We start from the raw sequence: 27,261 nt of genomic DNA on the forward strand, positions 1-27,261 counted from the left end.
TACATTGAACAGAGTTTGGCAATGACCTCCTAAAAGTAAATTAGTACTCCATTAGAAAAGGCAAGGAGTCTTCCAACTTCATGTCCATCGCGCCAATGAGACTATATGTTGTGCAAATCTATACCCCTCGGTGAAAAGACAGAAACAAGTTTTCCTCTTGTATTTGCCTTGTGGCACATTGGGAATTCATGCATACTGCATGCCTTTCTTGCTATGTCTCCATATGCACAGAACGAGAGGCTAGGCTATTCTTGCCAGGACAGTTGTCCTCTAGGCTGCTTGTCACTTTATTATTTTTGCTAGGCAAATACAGCTACTGACATGCATGTGTTATCAGTTTCAAAAACAGGAGGTCAGTTTTACAAGGATTAAAAAGAACATTCTTGGTTCCTCCCCTCATTCATTTTTGCATGCACTTGAATACTCACCCCAGCCCTTCCCTTGTGTTGCTCCATGCCTGAGTGACACCCCTGATTTGCTGAACACAGCAGGCATATCATATGCACGTGGCAGCAGGGTTGGAGAGAACATTCCGCCTTCTGACTTTGAAGCAAGAATCTGTCGAGATAATCTAACAACTCAAATAGATTTCCCAGGAGGAAGTAGAGTTCACCTCACTAGGGTAAGGTACTATGAACACATACACCATGCTCTTGGTTGATTTCCCTGGTCCAAACTAGTGCTGAGCTGAAATTCCCGGGGGTGGGTGGGTGTTGTTATTGTCACGTTTTCTACTGTCTCTCACACACTTGCACAAACACTGCCTATTTTTTCAGTTACCATTTTTTGCACCTTTAAAAAATGGCAACCTGTTCACTATGCAGAAGGTAGAGGAGAGGACACATCACAATTATCAGGGTAACTGGTGACACTTTCCCCCCAGTCTACCTACTTATTTAGTGCTTTCTTTATCATGACCTTCCTCCAAGGAGCAACTGGTGGCATGAATTATTGTTTCTTCCCTGATCTTCTGTCATTACAACAGACATGTGAGGTAAGTGAAGTTGAGAGAGGAATCAATCCAAGGTCACACAGTACATTTCATGGCAGAGTGGGGATTCACAGGTGAGGCATCGATCCTAACCTCCCTTTCTGTTATACCGCTTGCAGAAGAGAGAGAAGACAATTTTGCTGATTCCTGTCTCTCAGTGTACCATTTGGCCCCCTACAGTGTTCTGGGGAGGGGGGGAGGGTGTCCCACTGATTCATAGGACCACAATTTTGAGGATCACAGATGATTGCAGTGGGATGTGCAAATTTGCTGTTTTATGCAATGCAGCGCCATACATGCTACATAGGATCCAAGACTGGGTCTGCCAGTTCCTATTCCAACACCCTTACCTAGTTATTTCATTGGGACACCATTTGAATGCATATACACACTGCTGCGTGCATCTTCATGCACATCTATTGAAAGTAATGCAATGAAAGTGGACAGTATCCACATTCAAATGGGCAACTGGATAGGCAAATGCTAATATTATCTACTGATGCTACATTCTGATGCACACCTGAATGCTTATCCACATTCTAGTCAGGCATCACTACTAGAGTTAGCCTTTGGTGAAAGGTCTTCCCACACAATGGTGGTAGGTAGTGAAATGACCAGCTCAATGCAGCACGACAGTAAAGTCAAGGGGATGTGTTCCTTTGCCCACATCCAGAGTACAGGCAATAAGGGGGGTTATGTTTGCCTTCATTCATAGTGTCATGCAGCCACATCTGACCTGATGTGTGTACACTGTGACCTTCAACTGGTTGGGAATACGTGGGAAGGAACAAAGATGGTATCAAAGCAGCAGAACACTGGGGTCAAAAACAAATATTTTTTAAAAAGGCAAAAGACCACATAGTTTGGAGAATCAGTTTCTAAGACACTTCAAGCAGGACTTGAAAGCCCACTTTTCTTGTTTCCAGTCAAATCTCATTACCTTGAACTACTTTTCCATTCAACTAGGTAGGTAACAGATTTATGAAAGAATTCCATTTGTTGACTTGCACTCTTAAGCTAATTGCAATGCATACAAGCAGAAGTGTCTCTCAGAAATCATACTGCATTTGTTTTTTAAAAAAAACCTTTGAAAAATCTAAATTAAAACATTTATTCCTCTTTATCCATCGTTTTCAGCACAGAGTCCTCCCCTAAGATTTTGCAAAGTTCATTCAGTCTTTGCTGCATTTTTGGCATTCCTGCAAGCTGGGATTCCAGTCTTTGTTTTTCCTCACTGAGGGTTAAGCGGATAGCAGTGTCTAGCTGTTCAAAGCGCCAGCCTCCTTCCCCATCAAACTGCAGCAGGTGAGTGTGGTATTTCCTGCAAACAGACAAAAAAGAAACACTGAGAAATTCAGTGACAGACTCTTGAATGTCCACAGGATGATTGGTAAAGAGATCTTTTTTGGGGAAAATCAGCAAAGGAGGAGAAAAAGAAGACAGACTTCTACTAATCAGACTGGGAAGGGGATGGGGAAGCACCAGGTACTAAAACCCAAACTGTAAATGTGATGTATGGAGAAGAAGAATACCACTTCCAGTTTTAAAAGTAGAATACCACTTCCAGGGGACTGCATCTGAGTGGGACAGGTGGGTTTCCATAGGTTTCTGCTATTGTTTGCCATTTGAGTTTTATTGTTTAGTTGTTAATTAGCTTTATGATGTTTCTATCTATGAAACGTTTTAAATGTGTTTGTATGCCACCCTGACCTGGCCTTGGCTGGGAGTGGGTGGGATATAAATGTAATAAACAAACAAATAAACAAATAAGTAAAGATAAAGTAAATAATGTGTCAATGAACACAACTACCATATCTAATAGCAATTAAAAATGAATGCCACACCATCAAGTGATAATGCTACATAATGAACAATTATGCATAATCAAATACATAACAAACAAATAAATATAACGTGACATGTCAGCAATGAAAACAAACAGTATGTCAGCTGATACAAATGATACTACATGATTGTGGAAAAAGTAGCCCCAATTGGTTTTGATCCATGTCTTCCTTGAAGAGGGAATTGATGGGGTGTATTCCCACTTTGGGAAGTGGAATTTTGTTCCCTTCCCCCTCTCCCCTTGTAGATCCTTAGGGAATAACTGGGGGAGGGGGGTCAGCAGTGGGAGGTGGGACTCAGTGGGCATCTCTGCCCCCACAAACAGAAATACCATTCTGTCAGAGAAACTCCATTGTTGGGTACAGCACAATACTCCATAAAGTAAAGACTTTCCGGGTCAAGTGCAATATATTTCTGCTTATAATATTATGCCTAGTTTTTAGGCTCAACTCCATGGGCAAAAAAAATCCATGGTGGGAAAAAAATCAACAAAAGTGTTCAGGAGATACATCAAGAAGGTACAGCAGAACCACTCATACCTCTTTTTTAATCTACTGAAACGTCTACTGAGTTTGAATGGGGAGGGTGGGAAATAAAGAGCTAAAGAGTGTCAGATCCATCCAGCCCCCCCCCCCCCCGCCCCACTTTCATTCTCCCTGGGGTGCTTAAAACAACTGGCATACTCAAAAGGGACACAATCTCTGTTTCTTCTGTAGAAGGCATATCTATGAAGTACTGGGTTGGATCCTGTGGTTTTGTCCCTCTAATGAAGTTGCTTTCCTCCAGATCAAGGAGCCTTCCTTTGGTGTGAAGCAAATACTACCAGTAACAGAATAAGTCCATAAAATCCAGCCCACTGAATCAGAATTACTTTTGCAATGGCATTGCCTGGCTGCAAGTTCAAAACATAACCCGTGCTAACAGACTCACCAAAGAGACGGCCTGTGCGTTATTGAAAGCAGGGATATACCAGCTCCCTTTGCAGCCTGGAATATTTTTCCTTCAACATCAATGCTGACAGCACTCGTGCATTCATCAAGTAATGCATACTTGGGCCTTGGAAATCAGACAAAAATTAGGTTAGTCATTCATTTGTTGGAATACCACCTCTGTGTAACTCACAAGGTAAGATTTGAGAAGCCAAGACAGTACACTCATCACCTGGATTTCCATATATGTACTGAACCTTCAACACATGCATGGCAGCCACAGGGTTTAGAGTGATTAGCTCAGTTAAACTGAATATATCACATACACTGAAGGGTTCTGATACACTGAAGGGCCCAAGACCATCTTCAGAACTAAAGATGTTAACCACCCCTAAAAAAGAAAAAGAAAATGTAACTCTTGTGTATCCAGAATATCCTTCACTGTGTATCCCTCACTGCCTGAGACGTTATTAAGGCGTCATATGATTGTTTGCATCCAGTGCTTAGAATGAGAAAAGCAGAAATGCAACCCCTCACACTGGAACAATGATTTCAAACCTCTCATATAACATAGCCAAGTTGATCACCTATAAATGCCACTAATGGGTTATGAAGAATGAAAACAGGACTACATTGCCTACTTTTCCTCTGATGTCTTGAGTCATTCATGGTAGGTGTGGCTGATGTGGTCCTCACTTCTTCATGAATGATGCTCCCAGTTAGGATTCTACTTCTGAGTTTTGCCGTAGAAACTGACTTTAGGGTCAAACTACATATTACATGAGAGATCTGTCATAAGATTTCCCAACATACTTTCCCAACATAGCCCCCTCCCCCAATTTGGATTATGCCTTCAACACTGAAGAAGGGGCTGGTATTCAAAGCACTTTCCAGGCATTCTATCTGTCCTTCTTTCCCTCTTGGGGTTAACAGTAACTTTTTCCCCAATGGGGAAGATAATTTTAGCTTCTGTTTTCCCCACTGCACCATCCCAAACCAAATACTCCCAGCCCTGAAAGTTAAAAAGTTACAGTTTTTTTTAAAAAATGTACCTGGTGATCCAGCCTCAGATCTCCTGCACAGCATATAGCTCATTTAAGCACAACCTTATCCACAAGGTGGTTCATGAGGTTCAACTTGCAAATGGAATGGTACTTTGGTACATCTGACACAGAAGTAAATTGGATCACGGTCAGTGGTCCAGCTTGCCTTGCTGCCGAAGGGCAACGTGGTTTGCTCATTTTTACCGAAATGTAGTACCATTCCAAACTGCAAGCTGCCACACCTACCCATAAGTAAATTGTTTTAGTTCTACATTTTGACTTCTAATGCCTTGTTGCTGTTCTTGGTTCACTGGGGCAATTGAGGGACAGATGTGATAGTGGAGGGAGGGGTGACAAAGTGAGGTCAAAGTACCTAAACTACAGTCACGGGGGATTTCATGCAGACATAAGGGACACTTCCCCATTCATTGAGCTAAAATATTTTTTATTCCTTCTTTCAGTTCACTGAATTTACAAGACAACTTAGCAGGATTATTGAAGGCCACAAGCTAAATGTAAAATATTGAAAACAGCAGAATTAAATCCTAACAAAGGCAGTCATAGGTCCAACAAAATCCCCAGTTGGTAGAGCTAAAGATCCATTAAGGAGCTTGATAATATCCAAAGAGATTTGTTGGAGTTTTGAGCTGGGCTTTGGCAGTAAGAGCCAGCACAACGCAGTGATTAGAATGTTGGACTAGGATGTGGTAGATCTGGATTCAAATCCCTGCTCTGCAATGGAAACTTGCTGGGTGGCCATGGGCCAGTCACACATACACTCATCCTGGCCTAAAATGGATGCAAGGAGAATGATGTTGTCAGCTGCTTTAAATTCCCGAAAGGGAAATGAGTGGGATACTAGTACCTGAGTGAACAAATAAAATAAATATCCTCAGCCACCCTGACAGGAACTTGTTTAGTTGTATCTTTGCACCCAAACTCTGTCCACTAGCCTCCAAACACTGTATGAATAAAAGTGGAGCCTATCCCACGTTCCAAGTGAACTATGTGAGGAAGGGTGAGATATAAATTAATCAATTATTGAATTATCCAAATGTGTTCATTTCCTTTTCTGCAATACCTTTCTGTCTTGGTACATTCAGTGTTCATCCAGCAGTAGATTTCATGCTCTCCCCAAGATCTCTGACTTCTTCTTTTACTCTTCCCTGAAACTGTGGAGATCCTCTACCCTGTTTCTGTGGGACAAGAAATCTACCCACAGATGACAGTTGTTTCAAACACAAATATTTAGGCTTACTTGTGGTAAAACATTCGGGCCATGCCCATTCTCTGCTTTTCACCTCCAGACAAGACATCTTTCCAGTCTGTGACAGCATCCCACCCTTCAGAAAGACAAAAGAGACACAACTGTAAGAGTTGAGCACCATTCCTAAGCAAGGACATACAGCAATCTAAAGCGGACTTCAAGCAGTCCAGACAATCATCTGACAGTATTATGAGAAAGAAAAATAGGATACAATTTCACCTGTGTCCAGATGCATTTCGGAAATATTCACCTAATATTGTTTGTCTCTGACATAAGTCCTGTTCACAAGTCATAGTGAATGCATGTACAGTCTTTAAGCAAAGCACACTTTAGTTTTCTTTATATATGTGTTGGGTAATTTTCACATTACATTCAATGCATGTAGAGCCGAACGTGGGATTCCAATAGTGCAATTATCCAGGCCCTGGTTTCATTTGTAAAGAGAGCATGCCTTGGCTCTTTAGGGGATGGGGCGGTCTACAAATATAATAAATAAATAAATAAATAAATAAATATTGCATGTTCATGTAAGATGTAAGTGAATTCACCATGTCCAGTGAACAGGGCTACCATCTGTTGCTTTGTATCTTTCCTTAGTTGAGAGGAAGTGGTGTAAAAAATTAATGGCAGATTTGGATGATGGATTAAATCTCTGATCCCTCCTCCAAAATAAAAGCTCACTCAATGACTTGGTGGGCTAGTCACATCCTCTCTGCCCAATGTATCCCACAAAATTGTAATGATGAAATGGGGGAAATTCCTCCCAAAATGTGACAGAGTCTTTTGATGGTACCACCAAGCCTGTGGAACTCTCTTCCTAAACAGGTCCATCCCGTTCCATTTCTCTTAGCCTTTAGATGCCGACTAACACTGCTTGTTTTTCAAGGGAATTTGAAAGAACGAATGCCTGTTTTAATTGGGTGTTAGAATACTAAAATCCTTTTCCTTTTTTTCTGAATGTATTTTATTAAGCTTTCTGATCTGTTTAATTGTAGCTGGTTATTTTTGTTATTTGTTCCTTTTAAATGCACTTTAAATTTTAATTTAACCAAGAAACAGGATGAAAATATTTTCAAGATATGTGTGCTTCCTTGAGCAAGTTAGGGAATGAGTAAGTTCAAAAATGAGCCGCATCATCATGAGTTGCTGATACTCAAATTAGAATTAGAATTCCATATGTAATATTTAAAAGATGCTATTTGTATGGATAGTCAATACAAGCCAAACAGCTGGGGTGCAGCCATTGGGCAAACTGTCATTATACAAACAAAGGTGGGGGATTTTTGCTCTTCTACATAGCTTGGTAATGAAAGACTTCTTTCCTGATTCAAAACAATATTGTTTATTGTCTTCCCTTCTAACCAGGTTTCCCTACCCGGTTAATCAGAATTTGGAATCCTGGCTTGTAAGGATTTCACTAAACCATAGATTATGATGCTGAGATATTACCAAGATGCATGTAAGGAGACTCACCCACCCCACTTACTGCTTGCCCGTCTGCCCTGTTCATCCACTTCAATATTGGGGAAAGGGATCAACTGGGGTGTGTGCATGTGCACTCGATTTCAGTAGCTATCTCTGGGCGCCATTCCCTACAGGAACACCACTGGCCATGTGCTAATTTACCTGCTAGCAAAAGTGTTGGGAAGGGCAAATCTGGAATAAGCAGGAAACCAAATACATAACACTCTGGAGGCACCATGTTGTATTGCACTATATATATGCCGATTTCCCTGGTTACCTTTACCCCTTCTCATTAAAAGACAGATACCTCCTTCTCTCTGAACTATGTGGTTCAAATGAACAATCTGCAAGATGCACTCCAGATTCTGGTCTTGGTACCCCTTTTCATGCATGTCATCCACTGAGTCAGGATAAATTACTTGATCACGCAGTGTACCAATGGACATATATGGCCTGTAAAGAAATACAAGAAATTAGTTGTCTCACACAGAGTAACATCTCAGCATGCTATTTAGACTTCTGGCAGATGCTCTCTGAACAGTACACACAAAGATCTAAATGCTTTGTTTCTAAATACTGCAATTATTTGAAGATTACTGTTTTCCTAAATTTATTCGAGACAACAATGCCTTGTTTACAAGAAGAACTGATTAGAGCGTAGCAATGTAGTTTACGTTGGTTTGAGTATAATATATCCATTGAAGAACATGTTATCCCATGCACAAAACCTTCCTTGACTCAGCAAATGGATCAGAAACATTATACTGGACGCATATTTGTCTGTTCAATTTCTCAAAGGCATAGCAGAATTCCCAATTGCTGAATCTGAGAAATGTATCCAAAACTTGTGATTTTTTTAAAAATCTAGTTTCTAGGGTCTCATGCCTAACAAGCACTCAGAAGGCTGGTCCTTTGTATATAACTGGTGTCTGAATAATTTGGGAAACAAATAATATGACAGACTGGGTAGCTAAAAAATTTCATACTAGAAATATAGTTTGCTTTGCATGGACTTGACAGAATTGCACTAAAAATCCCACTACTCTATTACAACACCAGATCATTTCACTAAGTTTACAAGCAAAAAAATTATTCTGAATATCCAACAATCAGGCATACTATTTACTGTCTTTTTTTACTCTTTTCATATTGGTGCACAGCTAAACTCAATTTGAGAAAAATCGTTTTATTTGTTATCTTGTGTGATTATGTTCTTTCCTCCTCTGCAAATGCTCATTCCCCCTCTCTCTTCCCCTTCCCACCTTGTTTCTTTTCTGGACTCATAAAGGAGTCATTCTACTAAACCTATCATTTTGCCACAAATAAGTAGGTTCTAGATCAAATCAATCCTGAATTTTTCTTAGCTAAAATGGCATGTCTGAGACTATTCTAGTTTGATCCCATCATAATAATATTCACTAGAAACTACAATTATGAAAGAGAAAGGTCAAATAGAATATGGATTGACTCAACCAAGGAAGCCTCAACCTTCCCTTTGCAGGTTCTGAGCAAGGCTGTTAATGATAAGACGTTTTGGAGGTCACTGATTCATAAGGTCATTATAAGTTGGCAGTGACCTGACAACACATAAAATGCATGCATAATTTTGCTAGGAGAGAATCAGCTTTGTTGACTCCTGATGGATATGTATGTAACCAAGCACCACTGTGGTTTTAACAACTGAGACACCATTATCATACCCAAAAGGGCTAACATGGGACAATGATTAAGATAATATCTTTAACAGAAGATATCACAGCAGGTCCAATTTGTGGTCTCAGAAAATACAAATAAAAATATTTACAAATCTAGAACACAGGTGCTAAAATGTTGTGATGTCTTTTACTTCCTCAGAAGAAGCACATGGACAAGATGGTTTTCCAAGCAAGTTCCTACCTGATATTTACACAGACAGCATAGTTTACAACTATATCCTGAACAGAAAAGTTTAGCATTTTTGCCTAATTACTGATTTGGGAGATCCTCAGCCTAACAACACTTGAGAATCTTTAGTCTAGAGCAGGGGTCTGCAACCTGCAGCTCTCCAGATGCACGTGGACTACAATTCCCATCAGCCCCTGCCACCATGGCCAATTGGTCATGGTGGCAGGGGGTGATGGGAATTGTAGTCCATGAACATCTGGAGAGCCACAGGTTGCAGACTCCTGGTCTAGAGTTTCAAAGGCTTGTCTTCTTCTTTATATAAAAGCAATGATTAAAAACACATTTTCATTAGATCAGATTCTGAATACACCATTGGTCAAACATTGTTCACCAATCGCTGGTGACATTTGTCTTTCTGAGAGAGAGCCAAAGCAAGGTACTGCTGTCCTTTAATGTTCACTGGTGTCATGTGTGCTACACACTGTAGAGATGGTTCAAATAGTTTATAGATATAATATGTGATAAAATTACGGTACAACATAGGAGGATGCATCAGAATTCATCAATAAGCTATGAGGAAAAGAACCAGCACAGGCTAGCGCTTAGGGTGCCAAAACATGCCCTGGGAGGCCCAAGTTTAAATCTGCACACAGGCTTGAAGCTTGAGTCTTGAGTAAGTAACAGTCTCATCCTCCTTCATAGGGTTATTGTGTTATTTCATGTGCTCCTTGGAGGGCAGACAGACATAAGTGCCATCAAGCAGCAACTGACTTAGGACAACCCCAGCAAAGGGTGTGAAGAAATGGTCCCCCTCCCCACCACCACCACCACACACTCCTTGAGGTTTGAAAGGAATATTTTCAGCATTTTCTCCCCTTTCTCTCTGGGCAGGAGCCTTGCCCAGCCACCTTTTCAAAAGAAATGCTAATAAAGGTAGCAGGAGACAATGTGTTATGCCCCCTCCTTCTCCAAGCAGGTATCACAGATTTGGAGGGCTTAAAATGATAGAAGGATAACAGGAAGAGGACTGCTGGAGCTAACAGGAAAAACTTACTTGACCCAAACTGACCAGGTCAAGGGAATGGGGACTGAGAATTGATAAAACTATTGGGAGCAAGGAAGAAACTCTTTTCTGGCTGAGACCAAGAAAGGGGGCAGAGCTCTGTCCTGGAGTCTGGAAGGGGCAACATTTTGACCATGTGCTGAAGAACTTCTTCCAGGTAATGGAGAATCTGTAGGCAGCTGAAACATTCTAAGCATAGCCTGTCCTATTTTAACAACAGATAGGGTATGTATAGAGAAAGGGACAGAGGAATTGTGTTTATCCCTAATTTCTTTTGAATCCTTTGCTCAATCTGGTGCTGTGCTAAAATTATCCTTGTAAATATTTTCTTTTTAATAACTACCTTTTAACATTGGATGTTGATAGCAGTTTTCGGTATCACATAGACTTCCACCGTCTTGGAGATGCTATTTTTTAAAATATTTCTTATTATTTTTTAGCCTAAAATAGCTACATACAACTACAAACATGGTAGGTCAGCCACCCAACATAGAAAGAAAATAGAAAATATATGGGCCAATTACACACGGCGAGGTTCCCGCAACTGCACAGGAATTTTTGTTTGGGGACAAGTTCGGCGTTATTACAGTGGTTGCATCAGCTGGCTTTTTACTTGCATCCCAGGTTAGTATCGCTTTATCGATTTATCATATGGTTATTTAATTTTTTTAAAAAAATCTAAACATATAAAGATATGCAGGCACAGGAAGGCCATGAGCAATAGAAATGATAGGGCAGGTCAAGAAATGGGAAGTAGTTGGCAACCAGGAGAAGGGCGAGGGGGAAGCAAGCAAAGCAGCTCAAGGGAGTCGGGGGTAAGACGAGGCAGGCTGGCTGTGGGTGGGCAAATTGGCAAATCTGTGGCTGCGCCCACTGGCAAATCTGACCTACTCTGGCAGCTATGCAAAATTAAAATTATGCTATAAGTGGATAAACAACATACCGGTACTATTTTAAACAGAGGGTGCCAGGAGTGGGGTTGGTAAGCAGCTATTCCTCCAGGGGCAGACCAGGCCATGGTACCCAGAAGAAGCGGGAGGCACAGAGGCTAGGCCTCTGAAAAGCAAGCTGGGGGCCCCTGACCCTCCCCAGTGGGAAATTCCTACAAAGGTCAGGTGGCGGCAGCAGTCACACAACAGAAAGAGAGAGAGAGCTCTTCCAGGAGAAGTTGGGAAGCCCTGGGAGGGGGCTAGGTGGAATAAGGTGTACAGGTCAAAGCAGGCCTGTTGGTTTCAAAGTAAGTGAGGAGCAGAGCTGGCTTGCCATTGCCTTCCTCTGCAAAGCCTTCTCTGGTGGTGTCCTTCCAAGTGCTGACCCTGCTTAGCTTCCAAGATCTGATCAGGCTATACCCATCAGCCTCTGTCAGCATGGCCAATTGGCCATGCTGACAGAGGCTGATGGGAATTGTAGTTCCTGAACATCTGGAGAGCCGCAGGTTCCCTACCCCTGGGCTATACCATGCTGCCTTTCCTCCCATCTCCTTGGAGGAACAGCAGGATAAAAATATGATAAATGAGGTAAGAGAGAAAAAAAGAAGCAATGCATACTGTTGCTTCATCTTATCTACCCACAATTTATCATTGCAAGAATAAATACCTTTCTTTTCTCCTGTCACACACGAAGCCTCAATCTGCAGCTTCAGATTCTTTGGCTTCAGGGAGATCTTCCCTCCCTAGGGCAGGGGCATTTTAAAATTTTGATGGAACACAGTGAAAGCCAGAGCCCTGTAATCTGAATATATATGTCACATGTAGCACTCACAGTATCACGTGAACTTTGCATGTGACACAGCGAGAATCACAACTCATTGCAGAGACTGGGACCAGCAGGTGGAACGACAAAAGTCTTGTAAGCTCAGAGCTGCCCAGTTCAAGGGGCAATTCCAAACAGCACATTATAATGCTCTGTGCCTTTTGGGTATGAGCAAGTTACTCACTCCTTTAGTCACAAAGGGAAAACATTTGTGGTGCTTAATGATATATCACTGTGCTCTTTCAAGAAATGCTGGCTTATAAGGAACAATAAAAATCCCTTTCCCAGTTGAGATGGCATACCTAACATTAATCAAAAGGTCTTTTAATAACAACGCTGTCACAATTAGCTCCTGACTTTTTTTACAAAACACTTTAACATACTAGTTCAGGGCTATAATCCAAAGAAAGAGCTGTCAAGTATCACGTGCCAGCTGGGATCTGCTGTCTGTTTTTACCAGAGCTGTAGTCGCTACTGAAGAAAGCAGCCATGGTTCTATTCTTAAGTGGTGTGCCCCTTCACTGGTGGAACCTGCTGCAGCACAAACTAGAAACCAACCCCCAGTTACACAAGTGGGAACTGCTATGATAAAATCTTTCAGCAGAGTTCTAGTTCTAGGTGCAGAAGATCATGACACTAGTCTAATTCTGTTTGTCAGGAGAAATCACTACAAAACCTCACATAGCTCTGGGAACACCAATACTGGTTAAAACAGGATTGGATCCTTCTCAAAATGGGAACTGGCAGCTGTATTATGAGGCAGTATTTGATAAGCTTTTGCTAGAATCCACAAGGCCAATTATTTCTTCTGGAAAACACAACAGAAGACCTTTACTATGAAAAGCTCAGGACATTTTTAGACAGCTTTGTAAAGGAATGGTACAATAGATCTTCAATCAATAATTCCCATCACCCCCCACAAAACTACAATTCCCAAGATTTAAGGTAGTTAAATCTATTAGAAAGCTGAACAATCATGCACTTGTGTTTGAAAAGCTAACCAATTAGAGAAGGAGGGGAAACAGAGTGGTTATATTGGTCCCTTAGCCAATAAGTGAGGAATCAATCAGACAGCAGGGAGAACATAGCAATCTTATTGATCCCTTTAGCAACCTTTGATAGGAGCCAATCAAAGGTAAGATTTTTCAGTCCCCCTTTAACCTTTAAGTAGGACTAGTTCGGACACAAAGGAAGAGCTCAGAAGGACTTCAGAAAACAGGGACAGAACTAATGTCCAGATACCTGTAACACAGGATTCCCTCAGGAAGGGGGAGGAGCCTGAGAGCTGAGGAAGCTGTCACCAAGAAGGGCTGAACAGCTTTGGAGAGAGTTGGGTCCCAGCAACCTACCAGGATGGTGCTGGCAGGGAATGATGGGAACAGTAGTCCATAACATCTGGAGGGCCGCGAGTTTGACACCTATGAAGTGCGGGAAAGAGGAGATTCCCCTCCTCATGAGAATGCTGGCAGAAAAGGTCTCAGAAGATTATACAATGGAAATATAGAATAAGAACAAAGACAGCTCTCCTTTATTCAGTTCTGCATGTTTCTGTTATCAAGTTGGTGCTAGGCTTGAAATAATACAGTTGTTTGGATCTGAAGAGAAAAACGTTGTTCTTTGAGTTGAGAAACAAATGCCTAAGGCCTGAGCTGTGGAGGCTTATCTGGGGAATTCAGATTAGCCTGTGCACTCCCACACACGCCAGCTGGGTGACCTTGGGCTAGTCACAGCTCTTCTGAGCTCTCTCAGCCCCACCCACCTCACAGGGTGTTTGTTGTGAGGGGGGAAGGGCAAGGAGATTGTCAGCCCCTTTGAGTCTCCTACAGGAGAGAAAGGGGGGATATAAATCCAAACTCCTCCTCCTCCTCCTCCTCTTCTTCTTCTTACTATGTTAATGAAGTATCCTAACAATCCGATGTAGATAAGTTGTTCCATTGTAACTACTTACCTGTAATAAACAAACAAAAAACACCAGCAAAATGTTTGAAGAAAGAATAGTTTGCTTGTCATCCCTCTCCCCTTTTCTTTGGAAACTAGTTCAAGGGTGTTTTAGGGCAAGCCACACTTTCTGCAGCTCTCTCAAGATATAAATAATTGATTTGAGCCTAAAATAACCTACTGTAAGCTTTCTTCTCCAGTATCCAAGAACGTCTGTTAAATATTTCAAAGAGATCAGTTACCAAGTCTGAGCGTAACTAGCTTACACTCAGTAACATAGCTTACAGGGTACAAAGTGAAGAGCTTCCCTACCAGGGTGTATAATTAGAAGCTGCTGTTGCAGGCAGAAATATTATACAATAACAGAGAGACATGGAAAGTGCAAGAGTGCTTTCTGCGGAAAGGAAATAGGGAAGAACCTGTAATCCAGGCTGAAAAGCATGCCACTGTTTAGTGAAATGGCTCTCCTTCAGCAAAACAAGTCCATCAGCTCTACGTAGGAACTGCCTACACCAGAGATCCAAGCCAAGCAGGGAACATGCTGTCAGTCCATCTGAGTCAGCATGGTGAAACCCCAGGCAGCTGCCAGCACGCTTCCAGTCCTTCACAGGCCTCTTATATCAGGCTCATCTGCCAGAGGCACAACCATAGAGTTAAGAGAAAGACTACAGTGACACATAGCCTGGATTTCAGGTATTACATGAAAAATCTGGTGTCCAGTGAATGAGGCCAGGTACACTATGACCTGTGACTCTAGCACTGGCAAGTTGAAACAACATTAAATGTAATAGCATTTCTGGTATTAATAAGGATTTCATAGGGACTAAACTTGCATGAGGAAGGATAGGATGGAAACTGAAAGGAGAAAGGTAGAGAGACCGATGGTTAATCAGTAAAAATAAACAAGAGATTTGTGAAACTTTAAAGACCAACAACATGTTATTCCAGCATAAGCCTTCATGGATTTGACCCAGTTATGTAGATTTTCCGGGAAAATCTGAATTGGAAAATTTTCAAGTTCAAATATAAATAAAATAATTTGAATATTGAATCAAATTAGCAAAATTCATCTAGCATTAACAAAAGAGGGCAAAAGTACCATGTGCAAGCACTGGGGGCTTGTCCAGGCATCATACATACCCCCACTTTAGCCAATTTAAGATGGCTGATTTGTAGCACAGTCCTAGAGATAAACAGACTATGTCTACATATGTGAGGTGGAAAATTTTCCACAGAAATATGTAGCATTAGAAAATATTCAACACCATTTCACTGACTTCACAAGCCTGGATAAGAACTGGGACAGTGAAATTTAATGGGAACAGCAATGAACAAACTGCCCTTCCTTCCTCCCTTCCTCCCTTCCTTCCTCCTTCCCTCCCTCCCTCCCTCGTTAAGAGCAAGTGCATTCTAATCTGGAGGGACCGGGTTTGATTCCCAGCTCTGCTGCTTGAGCTGTGGAGGCTTATCTGGGGAATTCAGATTAGCCTGTGCACACCCACACACGCCAGCTGGGTGACCTTGGGCTAGTCACAGCTTTTCAGAGCTCTCTCAGCCCCACCTACCTCACAGGATGTTTGTTGTGAGGGGGGAAGGGCAAGGAGATTGTAAGCCCCTTTGAGTCTCCTACAGGAGAGAAGGGGGGATATAAATCCAAACTCCTCCTCCTCCTCCTCCTCCTCTTCCTCTTCTCCTTCCTTCCTTCTCTGCTATGGAGTAGGGTCGCTGCCTGGTGGGCAGGGAGACAGTCCACCCTACAGCTATTCTGGCATCTCTTTCCAATACTTCTGGGCCACTGCAGGCAGGACTGGGTCACTGTGTGTAGGGGTGCCAGTTCTGGGTTGGGAAATACCTGGAGATTTTGGGGGTGGAGCCTGGGGATGGCAGGGTTTGGAGAGGGCAGGGACCTCAACATGGTACCATGACATAGAGTCCATCCTCCAAAGTAGCCATTTTCTCTAGGGGATCTGATCCCTATTTTCTGTATTGGCAGATCTCCAGGCCTCAGTGGGAGGTTGGCTACCTTACTGGTATGGTCATTGCTGCACTGGCCAGATTGGTTTATTGGTCAGAGAATCTCTCCCTTGCCCTCTGGCTCCTCCTCCTAACTGTGGATGTTCTTTTCAATGCACTCTGTCTACATTGCTGGCTGGCAGCAGCCCCAGCCCAGCTCAGCTCACTGCACCCGAAATGGAGGGAGAAGAAAGGGAAGGAGAACAAAAAAATTATATAACTATAATAAAATAACAGGACAAAAATAGCTTAAAAAACTAAAACAAAATGATTGACAGACAATATGCATAGCATCTTTAAAGATGACCCAAGCCACTCTGGATATAGATATAGGTGCTAGAGACAGGTGGACCAGAGTGTATCATCTCCAACTGGGGTTTTTGTTTTCCCCTGCAAAATGCCTTTTGTTTTCCCCTTTTGTTTTCCCCTGCAAAGTACCTGAAATCTGAGAAGTGGTGAATGGTGAAGACTAAGTTTTATCATTAGACGCCTTCTGAGCTACTTCTTAACCATCAAAATTGTTAGGAGCAACTGACCAATTAGAACTGACAATACCAATTTATACCTCCCTAGTTAAATACAAAACACATGGTTTCTCCAAGGGGATGGAGCAATGTCGTGATGTGGGATTGGATTCAGGAAACTATAAGCAGAAAGTCAGGGATCTTTCCTCTTTTTCCTCCTGCCCCCTTCCCCAGCAAGACTATTCAACCCTGGGAAAATGAATTGGGTAGCTGCAGAGAAGATGGACAAATTACCCATCTTGCATCTTCTGTCAGCAGATGCAGAAGAAGAAGGCGGGAGTGATTTTGACACTTTCCCCTCCCCTGTGCAGCCCATAGACCAGATGGCTACTGATCCAGATGGGCCTCGCAACCCATGGTATCGGGTTTGAATTGGATGGAACTTTTAGGGGAGGAGAACAGAGGAAAGATTTGTGATCTTGTGCCAAAGGAAAGATCCAATGCATCATTTCTACAGATACTTCCTCATTCCCATATCAGCCCTTATATATAAAATTTGCTTTAATGTTTCACCTAATTGGGTTGAAAATACAGCAGTTAAGAGTTCCACTACCCTTCACGAGAAAGTAACCTTGCAGTGAAACCGAATAAATACATCCAAATAAATTAAATGTTTGTTAATCTACAGACTAACCGGAAGGCCAGGCTGTGAAAACTGTACAACTAGGAGTGTGCTGCAAAATGCCCCATTCTGTTAACTGTATTACCCCCAATCCATAGCAGAGGACTGAGATAGTATGATGGACTGGACAATTCAGATGGGGCGGGGGAGAGAGGATACTTTTTAAAAAGTTCCTCTACAGTAACAACTCATTGTAAGTAGAAAAACAGCTCTGCAAATGAAGGGTTAAGCTAGAACCTCCCTTCTTGATGTGCTTCTTCATTATTTGCAAGAGTTATTACATGAAGGAGCAGCAAAAATGTGACACTGCCATCTGCAGTCTTAAGTGGTACAATCTGTTCTACAGCCTCAATCTATTCCAGGAATAATTCCATTCTAGATCAGTCTGTCAGGATTGGAATCCTCATAGGAAAAGTTCAATTTCATTCAGTAAATTCACTTATTTCTGCAGCGCTACTTTGCTACAAGGAAGAACAGGAATTAGTCACTGGTGGCATTAATCTGTCTCTTGCTTAACCCAACATGTTTAAGATGATTGTCTTAATAGGTGGACAATCATTGGGTAAACAACAGTTTTGTGCATTTGGCTCACAATTGGGAGCCCCATTTGGAAAATAGCCAAATACAGAATGAATCTGAAACTCAAAATCATTCGAAATTGGGTGGGACAGAGAACTGGAAATCATAAGATCCCAATCAGTTTTCTATTATTTCTTTCAGGCATAGGATCTATTGGCCCAGTAAAAATTAGTCAACACATCACATGAAACAGTGGGTTCCATTACTGGAATTTTGGATGCATTATTTGTCCCTAGAAATTATTTGGCCACAGTGTTGAGGATAGGGTTAAGTGTTCTCCTGTGGCATTTCCTCAACCAAAAATGGCTTCTCAGGATAGTTTTTCATCTCAGTTGGAAAGCAGACTGGTATCACTACTGGGCTTTCATTTTCTCTATACAAAGGTCTAAAACAATCTTGTGGAAATCTAGATAAAGAAAAATGCAAGGAAGCACCATGACCTCAATTCCCAACAGGTCTCTCCATTGTTCTTGGGGCCAAATCACTCAGTGAGAGGAAGGGTTCAGGAAAGCAACTCCACAGCCATGTGCAATTTGGTCCTAAATAAATCCAAATATTAAATGCCCTAGAAGACAAGAGCAAACATCTAGACATGCAGGATGTCTTTCTAGCTGTATCCACCTGCAGCTAAATTTATTTTGCAGTCATGTTTTCTATTAAGTTTAAAAGTTAAATGGGGAAGGGAAGTGGTGTCCCGAAGCAAGTGATGACCACAAGTACTACAAAATACATTGTACTATATGAACAAGCTATAAAATCAAAGATACTGAGGACTTCAAGATTACATATATTTTGTTGGATAAACTTACATGGTTAGGAAAAATAAAATCTAATCTTAAAAGACATTTATATCCACTTTAGAACATGTAGCAAATTGTGTGCCTAAAGTAGCCTGTGCCTGAATTTCGTTGGTTCTTATTCAAAATCTCTCAGGCAAAGGGCAGCTATGTCAGCTCTGGCATTCTGCAAAGTATTTTAGGACAAATAATCCCTCTGTCAATCTAATGCTTAGTGTCTAGCATTCCTACAACTCTAAGTCCTAGTATTAATTAGTAGGCGATCAGAGTGTCTGGTGCCTTGGACAGTAAGTGAGAAAGCATCAGCTAATCTCTAAAGCCGATATTCCCTCCTGGACACATGCCCAGGTAACTCGTGTATATTTTACAAGGGCTAGTAGTGCTGCTATATCTTGGGTGCTGTGTGGTTTCTGGGCTGTATGGCCGTGTTCTAGCAGCATTCTCTCCTGACGTTTCGCCTGCATCTGTGGCTGGCATCTTCAGAGGATCTGATGTTGGGAAAGCAAGTGGAGTATATATCTGTTGGAGTGTCCAGGGTGGGTGGAGAAACCTTGTCTGTGAGTAACAAAGAAGGCACCAGGTCAATAGTTTAGGGCATCTGAATACTCTAGTATTTTATGAACAGAACTTGGCTGCCAGTGTTGAAAAATACTAGAGTCAAGACAGTGTCTAACCAGCTCCACACAAACACAGGATGACCATAGACAAAAGAAACAAAGGCCAGGATACTTCTATTCAGATGCTCCCACCAGTGACCTTGCTATCTCCAGTGTTACTCCCATGCTATAGTCTTCATTGTTACTCATACTTCTATTCAGATGCCCTAAACTATTGACCTGGTGCCTTCTTTGTTACTCACAGACAAGGTTTCTCCGCCCACCCTGGACACTCCAACAGATATACACTCCACTTGCTTTCCCAACATCAGATCCTCTGAAGATGCCAGCCACAGATGCAGGCGAAATGTCAGGAGAGAATGCTGCTAGAACACGGCCATACAGCCCGGAAACCACACAGCACCCAAGTGATTCCAGCCGTGAAAGCCTTCGACAATACAGTGCTGCTATATCTATAATCATTCCTATGCTCTGCCACTAACATGCATGATGCTATAAAATCATTTGCCTTTTAACAATATTGGTACACCTGTGTAAAAAAAAAAGCTCCTCTACAAAGGCAAAAAAAATTTCCAGTTAAACCATACAGAATCAAGGCAATTCCTGTTCAAATCAGAATAAAATCAACTAAGGTTTAATTTAATTTAAGGAGCAGCAGTGGCGTAGGAGGTTAAGAGCTCGTGTATCTGGAGGAACCGGGTTTGATTCCCAGCTCTGCCACCTGAGCTGTGGAGGCTAATCTGGGGAATTCAGATTAGCCTGTACACTCCCACACATGCCAGCTGGGTGACCTTGGGCTAGTCACAGTTTCTCGGAGCTCTCTCAGCCCCACCTACCTCACAGGGTGTTTGTTGTGAGGGGGGAAGGGCAAGGAGATTGTAAGCCCCTTTGAGTCTCCTGCAGGAGAGAAATGGGGGATATAAATCCAAACTCTTCTTCTTCTTAATCTGACTAGAAAAACAGCAGAGCATATTGGCATGAGTTCACTCCACTCTATGATTGCCCTCCTTTCGCCCAGGCATTTTTGTGTCACACTGCCTGGTTTCAATGTATCTTTGTCAATACACATTTGCCACCTTGCTTGGATACTTTTGCACTCACATCTCAATGGACTCTGTTTTCCAATTACCTCAACTCTCTGGAAAGCTCCCATCCAGCTGCAAAATGTTATATTGCTGGCGACTTTAATGTCAGACTTGGACATGATGATGAAGATGAAAATCTAGATCCATGTAACTTAATTCCCCTGGAATTCCTCTTAAACCAGCCATTATTGCTGGGAGTCTCATGTGATACAACTAAGAACGAGGCAGGGTCTTTCTTGGCCGACTTTGGTTCTTCAACCAGTAAAACTATATTAAATGGAAGACATCCTGATGATCACCCTGGAACCTTTACATTTCATTCTTCTAGAGTCAGCCGTGCCATCTATTATATTCTCATTTCTTCTTCTTTGATTGGATTTATTACCAAGTATCTAATTGACGCCAGAACAGACAGTAACCATCAACCTTTGATCACTTACATTAGTTATGACAATCAGCAGCCCATAATTATCCCTATGCAGACCAGTGTAAATCCTTCCTGTTTCAATCCTCTGCCCAAATGGTCCATTCAGAAGGAGGCACAACTGATGACTCTGCAAAGCTCAGGGTCTTTGGATACTTTTTAAATGGCTATTAAAAATGCTGAATCTACTGAAGTATCATTCTCTTTCTATGAGAAGTTAATGTCCCTAATTATTAAAGCTACTCAACCAAGTAATTCTACTTCTCACTTTACAAACAATTCCTGGTTTGATCTGGAATGTCTTCAATTGAAAACTCAACTCGGAGTCCTCTACCGCCTCTTCATTGAATGTCCAACCCAATCAGCGCATGAAGACTGCATCTTAAATTGGAAAGACTTTTACAAATTGATGCAGATTAAGAGAAGCCAATTGTATTTTTAAAAAACCTGGATTCTTATCAAAACTACAAACTCAAAGGACCCCAAAAATTTTGGCAACTCATGTCTGGTGTCCCTCAACCAAACTTAAATCCCACCAATCCACGAATACCAGACGTTACATGGTGGAATCATTACCACAAAATTTTTTGACCCATTAGTTCCTGCCATCACTGCTGAGGTTCCATCAATCTATGAGATGCCAGAATGGCCACCCATCTCCTCTGATATGAGGTATCCTGTTTGATTGGTCAGCTGAAGAGAGGCAAGGCTCCTGGACCTAATGGTGTCCACCGAGAAATATGTATTATTCTTTCCAATAACAGGTCTCCAGTCCTTGCCAAATTATTTACCCACTTTCTCAAGCCTCTGCAAATAGGTTTCCTAAAAGGTCACTCTACCTACAATCACTGCATAGTACTTAATCATCAGAGAAATACAGCAACGCCCCAGGGGGTAGATTCTATGCAGCGTTCCTCGATTTGAGGAGTGCCTTCAATTTGGTCACAAGACATCTTGCTATTAATGGACATGGATCTCAGTCTACACATATTCATTTGTAGATTGTATTCCAGTACAAGCTACAAAGTTTGCTGTAACCTCGTGGGATGTTTAACACCTGATATCCCCTCCAACAGGGGTGTTAAACAAGGCTGAGCCAACAAATTACAAATTATATTATGACCTTAGGTTTTTCTGTAAAAAATTTTCCCAACTCGGACAAGATCAGCACCTTTCACATCTTAAAACAAAGACTTGGAAAGCCAAAAACTGCTATCTGAAACTAACAGGTCTTGCTCATCATTGAGTTATGAACTTCTTCCACCTGATGGATCCCTTCCGGCTTACTTTAAAAATCTCTCATTCCCTTTACTGAGATGCTGTTTTATGCAAGCTCATTCCCCTCTGCAATTCTCCATGGCAGATTTCTTCAGGTCCCGTTACAAGCAAGAACTTATCAATGTTCAGCCAACCAACTGGAAACAACTGCTCTTGTATTGTTCTTGATATACAGGATTCAGAAGTCGTTACACTGAACCTCATATTAATTCATGTCTTGCCATTTCTGACCAATACAAGATACATCTACTCCTGAATGATCGCTGTACTAAAAGAACTGTGGATGTAGCAAAGTTCTTGGCGACAGCTTTATCAACAACCGCTCACTCCTGCTGATCACCTTTTAACCTTTTGTTGTTGTTGTTAGTCTGAGCATTGTTTCATCGATGCCTAATAAAGGTAATGAAATGAAATGTATATCAGCATGAAGGCTACTCTCCCAATTATGGAGATCTTTCATGCAGCTGGGATTTTTCAGCTTTTCATTGCCTCACCAGGCCACCTGGAAGCCTTTTGGAGGTGGTGCAGTGGCATGGCAGCCGCGCTGTCCCTGGCTGCCCCAGGGTCTGGATTGGGCTATTAGTGATCTTAATCCAAATAAAGTTTCCTATAACCAAGTTCTACTATTTTCAACTAACTTTTCCCACTCATTTTAATGAGACTAACAGTGCAAAAAAAAAATTCAACAATTCACAGTACTTTGTTGCTCCTCCTTAGCTGCCACATCAAACTCTTCAAAGAAATTATTTATAATGCTTTGGCACTGCCAAAATGTAACTTAGAATAGGTTTCTTAAGATTATCTGACATTTAAACCATATAACTACCTAGATTACAAATGTCACAACAGAAAGATGTACTGGGAACAACTTCATAACTTATGCATCATTGTGCATTTCACACACTGCATGACCCATAGTATTTCTGATTCTACTTCTATTATGAAAAATCTTTCCACAGACAATGAACTGTTGACATATTTGAAAGTGTTACACACTTATATTTTAATGGGTAATAGTCAATATGTAGTCAGATTCCTTTCTCTTTTAAAGCTGTTTCACTCTAATTAATTACAAATGTGTATTTGTACAGTTACAAATATTTCAAAAGCCCAAGCTTGTAAGTACTAGCAAGGCAGCGTGCCTCACAGAACCTCCTTGGCATTTCATTACTGGTAATTCCCTTTTTAAAATCTGCTCTTGAACTCCTGAATAGAATACGTTTCAGCATTTTATTATGCTCACCTTCTTTGCAGGCCCAAATTCTTCTCTAGGACAGACTGAAACATTCACTAACAGAGATTTCCCGTCTCCCCCTTTCTGATTCCTGTTCCTTCTGTATGACTTGTATGGTGGCTGATCAGTCAAATATCCAGTTAAGCAGAAAGTAAATCTCTTTCTCCATTCTTGCCCAACCTTCTTTGCCAGCACTTCAGGGTATCCTGGAAAATGTAGTGTGCAGGGTGCCTTAACTAAGATTCTGCACTCCAGTGATCACATTGCCCTGGACACACCTCAGCACATCACCTGGGAAGCAATCAAAATAGTATCCTGGGCCTGAGGGAAGCAGCATAGGAGAGAGTTTCTCTCTTCCCACCCAGCCATCAGCTAGTTGGTTGGATGCCTGCTCCAAGTCTTGCTGTCTGCCACCAACAAGCTAGTTTAGCAGCTGCATCAACAATAGCTCCATTACAGTAAGTGTAGCTGAGGTGTGGAGATCAAATAAGAAAGACAAGGAAGATTCTCCAAGCATGCCAAGCTGAGAATTGGTTGGAGAAAAAAAAATGCAGGTTTTGATTACTTGCTGACCTTAAACAAGTGGGGGGGGGGGTAGGGGTGGAAGTGGGGAATCACCTGTCTTTTCTTATTTCCTGGCAAGAAAACCATGTAAAGTCCAATCCACATAAACTTAGCTGTAAGTAGATACTGTAAACAAGAAAAGCAATAGCTAACTCAACCATTCCACTACTTTTGACATAACTTGGTGATGATTAAATTTAGCTGGATTGGGTTCTCTAAGTGCCTCCCGAAATAGCCTGGTCCAGCTAACAATTGCAACCAGAGAAGAACAGGTTAGGGGGAAGCAAAACCTCTATGATGTAAAACTAAAAGCCAGTAGCTGAACCTTTCTGGGTTTGATTCTCTGCTGCTCCACGTGAGTGGCAGACTCCAATCTGGAGAACCCCTCACCTCCACATGAAGCCTGCTGGGTGACCTTGAGCTAATTACAGATCTCTCAACTCCATTACCTTGCAAGGTGTCTGTTGTGAGGAGGGGAACGGAAGAAGCAGCTCTGAGACTTCTTATGGTAGAGAAAAGCGGAGTATAAAGAAAAAAGAGTTGGCTTTTATATTCTGCTTTTTTCTTTCATAAGAGGCGATTTCCCACTGGTGATTAATCCTGGGATAGTCACCCGAAATATCCAGGTTTCCTCGCAATCTCCCCACTGCTGAACCACAGAACACAGATCAGTCCCGTTTCTGGTGCTCCCCCCCCGCCCCCTATCACGGGATTTTCCTGGACCTGCTTGTATATGCACCTTTTTGAAAAAAACACTCCAATGGAAGCTAATAGGAGATGGGGCTACACATTTGAGGGTACATAACTTTTGCCCCCATGAACCAAACTTCACCAAACCTTGGTGGTATCATCAGGAGAGTCTCTCTCCTGTTGTGTAGCCAGACTTCGTACTCTTCCAGTTTCTCTGGCAGGTACAGAGTATTGCCATTCTAGCACCAAACTGGACTAGCATTATTTTAACAATTCCCATCTAGAAAGACCCTCACGCTCAGTAAGAAAATCTTGTCATTCTCAGACAGAAATAAAATGCCACAATTGCATCAAAATCCAACAAAGGGACAACACAGCACGATACCCCTTAATAATCCACCTTGAGTTTCATTGAGAAAGGTGGACTATAAATGAAGTATATAAATAAATAAAAATATTGAAATGTGAGGATTGACATTCTTGATACCAGTTTCTGCCAGCACTTTACTCAGTCAGGAGTATACTTGCAAGCTAGGACAACTTCATTTCCATGGCCAAGTACAGGAATTGCATCCTTCATAACTTCCTGGATTGCCATCAACATCTGGAAGGCTGACTAGTACTGAATGAACTTCTCTTCTTAAGTTCATTAGATTCAACACTGTTGAAGCCCTCTACCATATCATAGAAACAAATCAGATTAGCTGAAAGGCTGGTGGTGCTAGGAAAGTTATTTTCTCTGCTAACCTCATGGAAGCTTGTTTGAATGCTGCTTCACCTTCTGGCTAAGGTAAGAGGGCTATGGCTCAAAGGTAGGGTAGACATTTTGCACACAGAAGGTCCAAGTTCAGCCTCTGCCATCTCCCATTAATGGATCTCAAGAAGTTGGCATCAGGAAATACCTTGCTCTGCCTGAGACCATGAAGAACTGCTGCCAATCAGAATAGATAGTACAAAGCTACACAACCAAAGGTTGGACTTGATGTAAGGCAGCTAAAAGTTGTCCTAGTATTGCAAAGCCACTGAAATTAAATGCCATGCAGTTAGAATCATACACAGTCCTCCTGCTCTAAACAACTGTTAAAAATGTTCTGCCAAACCTTTGTGGGATGTAGAACATATGCTGAGGAGGTGGCTTGTAGAGGACTCCTTCATAGACAGGCCACAAGCCACCTAGAATTCGGAAGAGAGAGCTTTTCCCACAGCCATTGGGACCAGTAATTAGAAGATGCATTCCTTCCTCAACCTACAAAAATGAGAAAAACAATAACCTTTTAGAAGGCAATCATTTTCACCAAGTAAGCACACTGTAAGGGTACCCAATGTGCTTCCCCCTCCCACCATGAAGCCATCTCAACATTCTGATATTTGTTTAACTGATCTATCTGTATGACAGCAAGCTCTCTGCAAAGTCAGGACAGAAATATTAACATGTGCCTACTGATTTAATTAGATGTCCATTCCTAGGAATTCCAAGGAGTACCAGGGTTAGTGACACAAAAATAGGCAATGACAAAACACCTCTGAATATCTCTTGCCTTAAAAATCCCACCAGGTTTTCATACATCAGATATTACTTGTTGGCAAAAAAAAATCCTATCAACAAAAAATATAACAAACTCTCATGGATATGTATGTGGGGATTTTCAAACTTATATTTTAATTTTTTCCTGAGATAAAATCAACTATGTGGATGTCTCAGAAAAAGCAACACACTAAATAAAACTAGAACAATCCACTCTTGCATGTTTCTGTTCATTGCTATAGGACAGTGATGGAGAACCTTTTAGAGACTGAGTGCCAGGGTTGGAGCAAGGGGAAACTGCGTCCGGGGCACGCATGCGCCCTGCGCCTCTGCCACGCTTCCCGTCTGCCCCCGCCCTGCCCTGGAACGCCCCGTCACACCCCTGGAATGCACTTGCCATGCTCTCACAGGGGCACACGACCAGTGTGTTGCGCACCCCTTTCCCCTTGATGCTATGCCACTGCCAAGTACCCAAACTGGGGTGATGGCACATATGACCACCAAGAGGGCTCTGAGTGCCACCTCTGGCACGCGTGCCATAGGTTCGCCACCACTGCTATAGGAGGAGAAAGCAACCCTTATGTAAATACAGAGCTTTTGCACCCACAACAACCAACAACAGGAGCTCCATATACCCAGAGGTCTGAATTACCGTTTAGGTGTTATCACTCTATGCTTTACTTATTGAGAATCTAAATGTGCTTTATTTTTAATTGAAGTAGAGACAATTGGACAATGAAAATCAGGGGTGTCAAAAGTATACAGTATATATAAACACTGTATTATTTAGGCTGAATCTACATTTCCAGCATTGCTTGCACTGTGTTTAGAATTTTCATTACTAATACACTCATTGAAGAAAAGATTAGCAACTTCTCAACTATTTCTGTCACCCCCATAGGTCCCCCCCCCCAAACTCACAGCCATCTCTCACTGATGGCAGCCAAGCCAGTAGTCACAGACCTCAACACTTTAAAAAAAATTGGTTTTCTAAGCAATAGTGCAGTGGGAAGCATCTTGGTTCACCACTCATTTAAACAGACACCCATGCATTAAATATATAAACAGAGATACAAAAATGTGCCATTTTCCTGGATATGAAAAAGCACTGGAATGAAGTCTGCCATTAAATT

At 41.9% G+C, this 27,261-nt stretch overlaps 1 protein-coding gene across 1 annotated transcript in view; it reads right to left on the bottom strand.

Moving 5' to 3' along the window:
• Positions 1-246: 246 nt before the first annotated feature.
• The window catches only part of ABCD2 (ATP binding cassette subfamily D member 2), a 52,988-nt gene continuing 25,973 nt past the window's right edge, over positions 247-27,261 (bottom strand). The window contains exons 6-10 of the mRNA XM_048500454.1: positions 25,704-25,849; positions 7,847-7,992; positions 6,067-6,151; positions 3,767-3,892; positions 247-2,312 (exon numbers count right to left, since the gene is read on the bottom strand). Coding sequence (XP_048356411.1) covers positions 2,102-2,312; positions 3,767-3,892; positions 6,067-6,151; positions 7,847-7,992; positions 25,704-25,849 — 714 coding nt within the window. The 3' untranslated portion in view covers positions 247-2,101. The remainder of the gene's footprint in view (positions 2,313-3,766; positions 3,893-6,066; positions 6,152-7,846; positions 7,993-25,703; positions 25,850-27,261) is intronic.

Source organism: Sphaerodactylus townsendi, linkage group LG06 (genome assembly GCF_021028975.2).
Source record: "Sphaerodactylus townsendi isolate TG3544 linkage group LG06, MPM_Stown_v2.3, whole genome shotgun sequence".
Classification (NCBI taxonomy): Eukaryota; Metazoa; Chordata; class Lepidosauria; order Squamata; family Sphaerodactylidae; genus Sphaerodactylus; species Sphaerodactylus townsendi.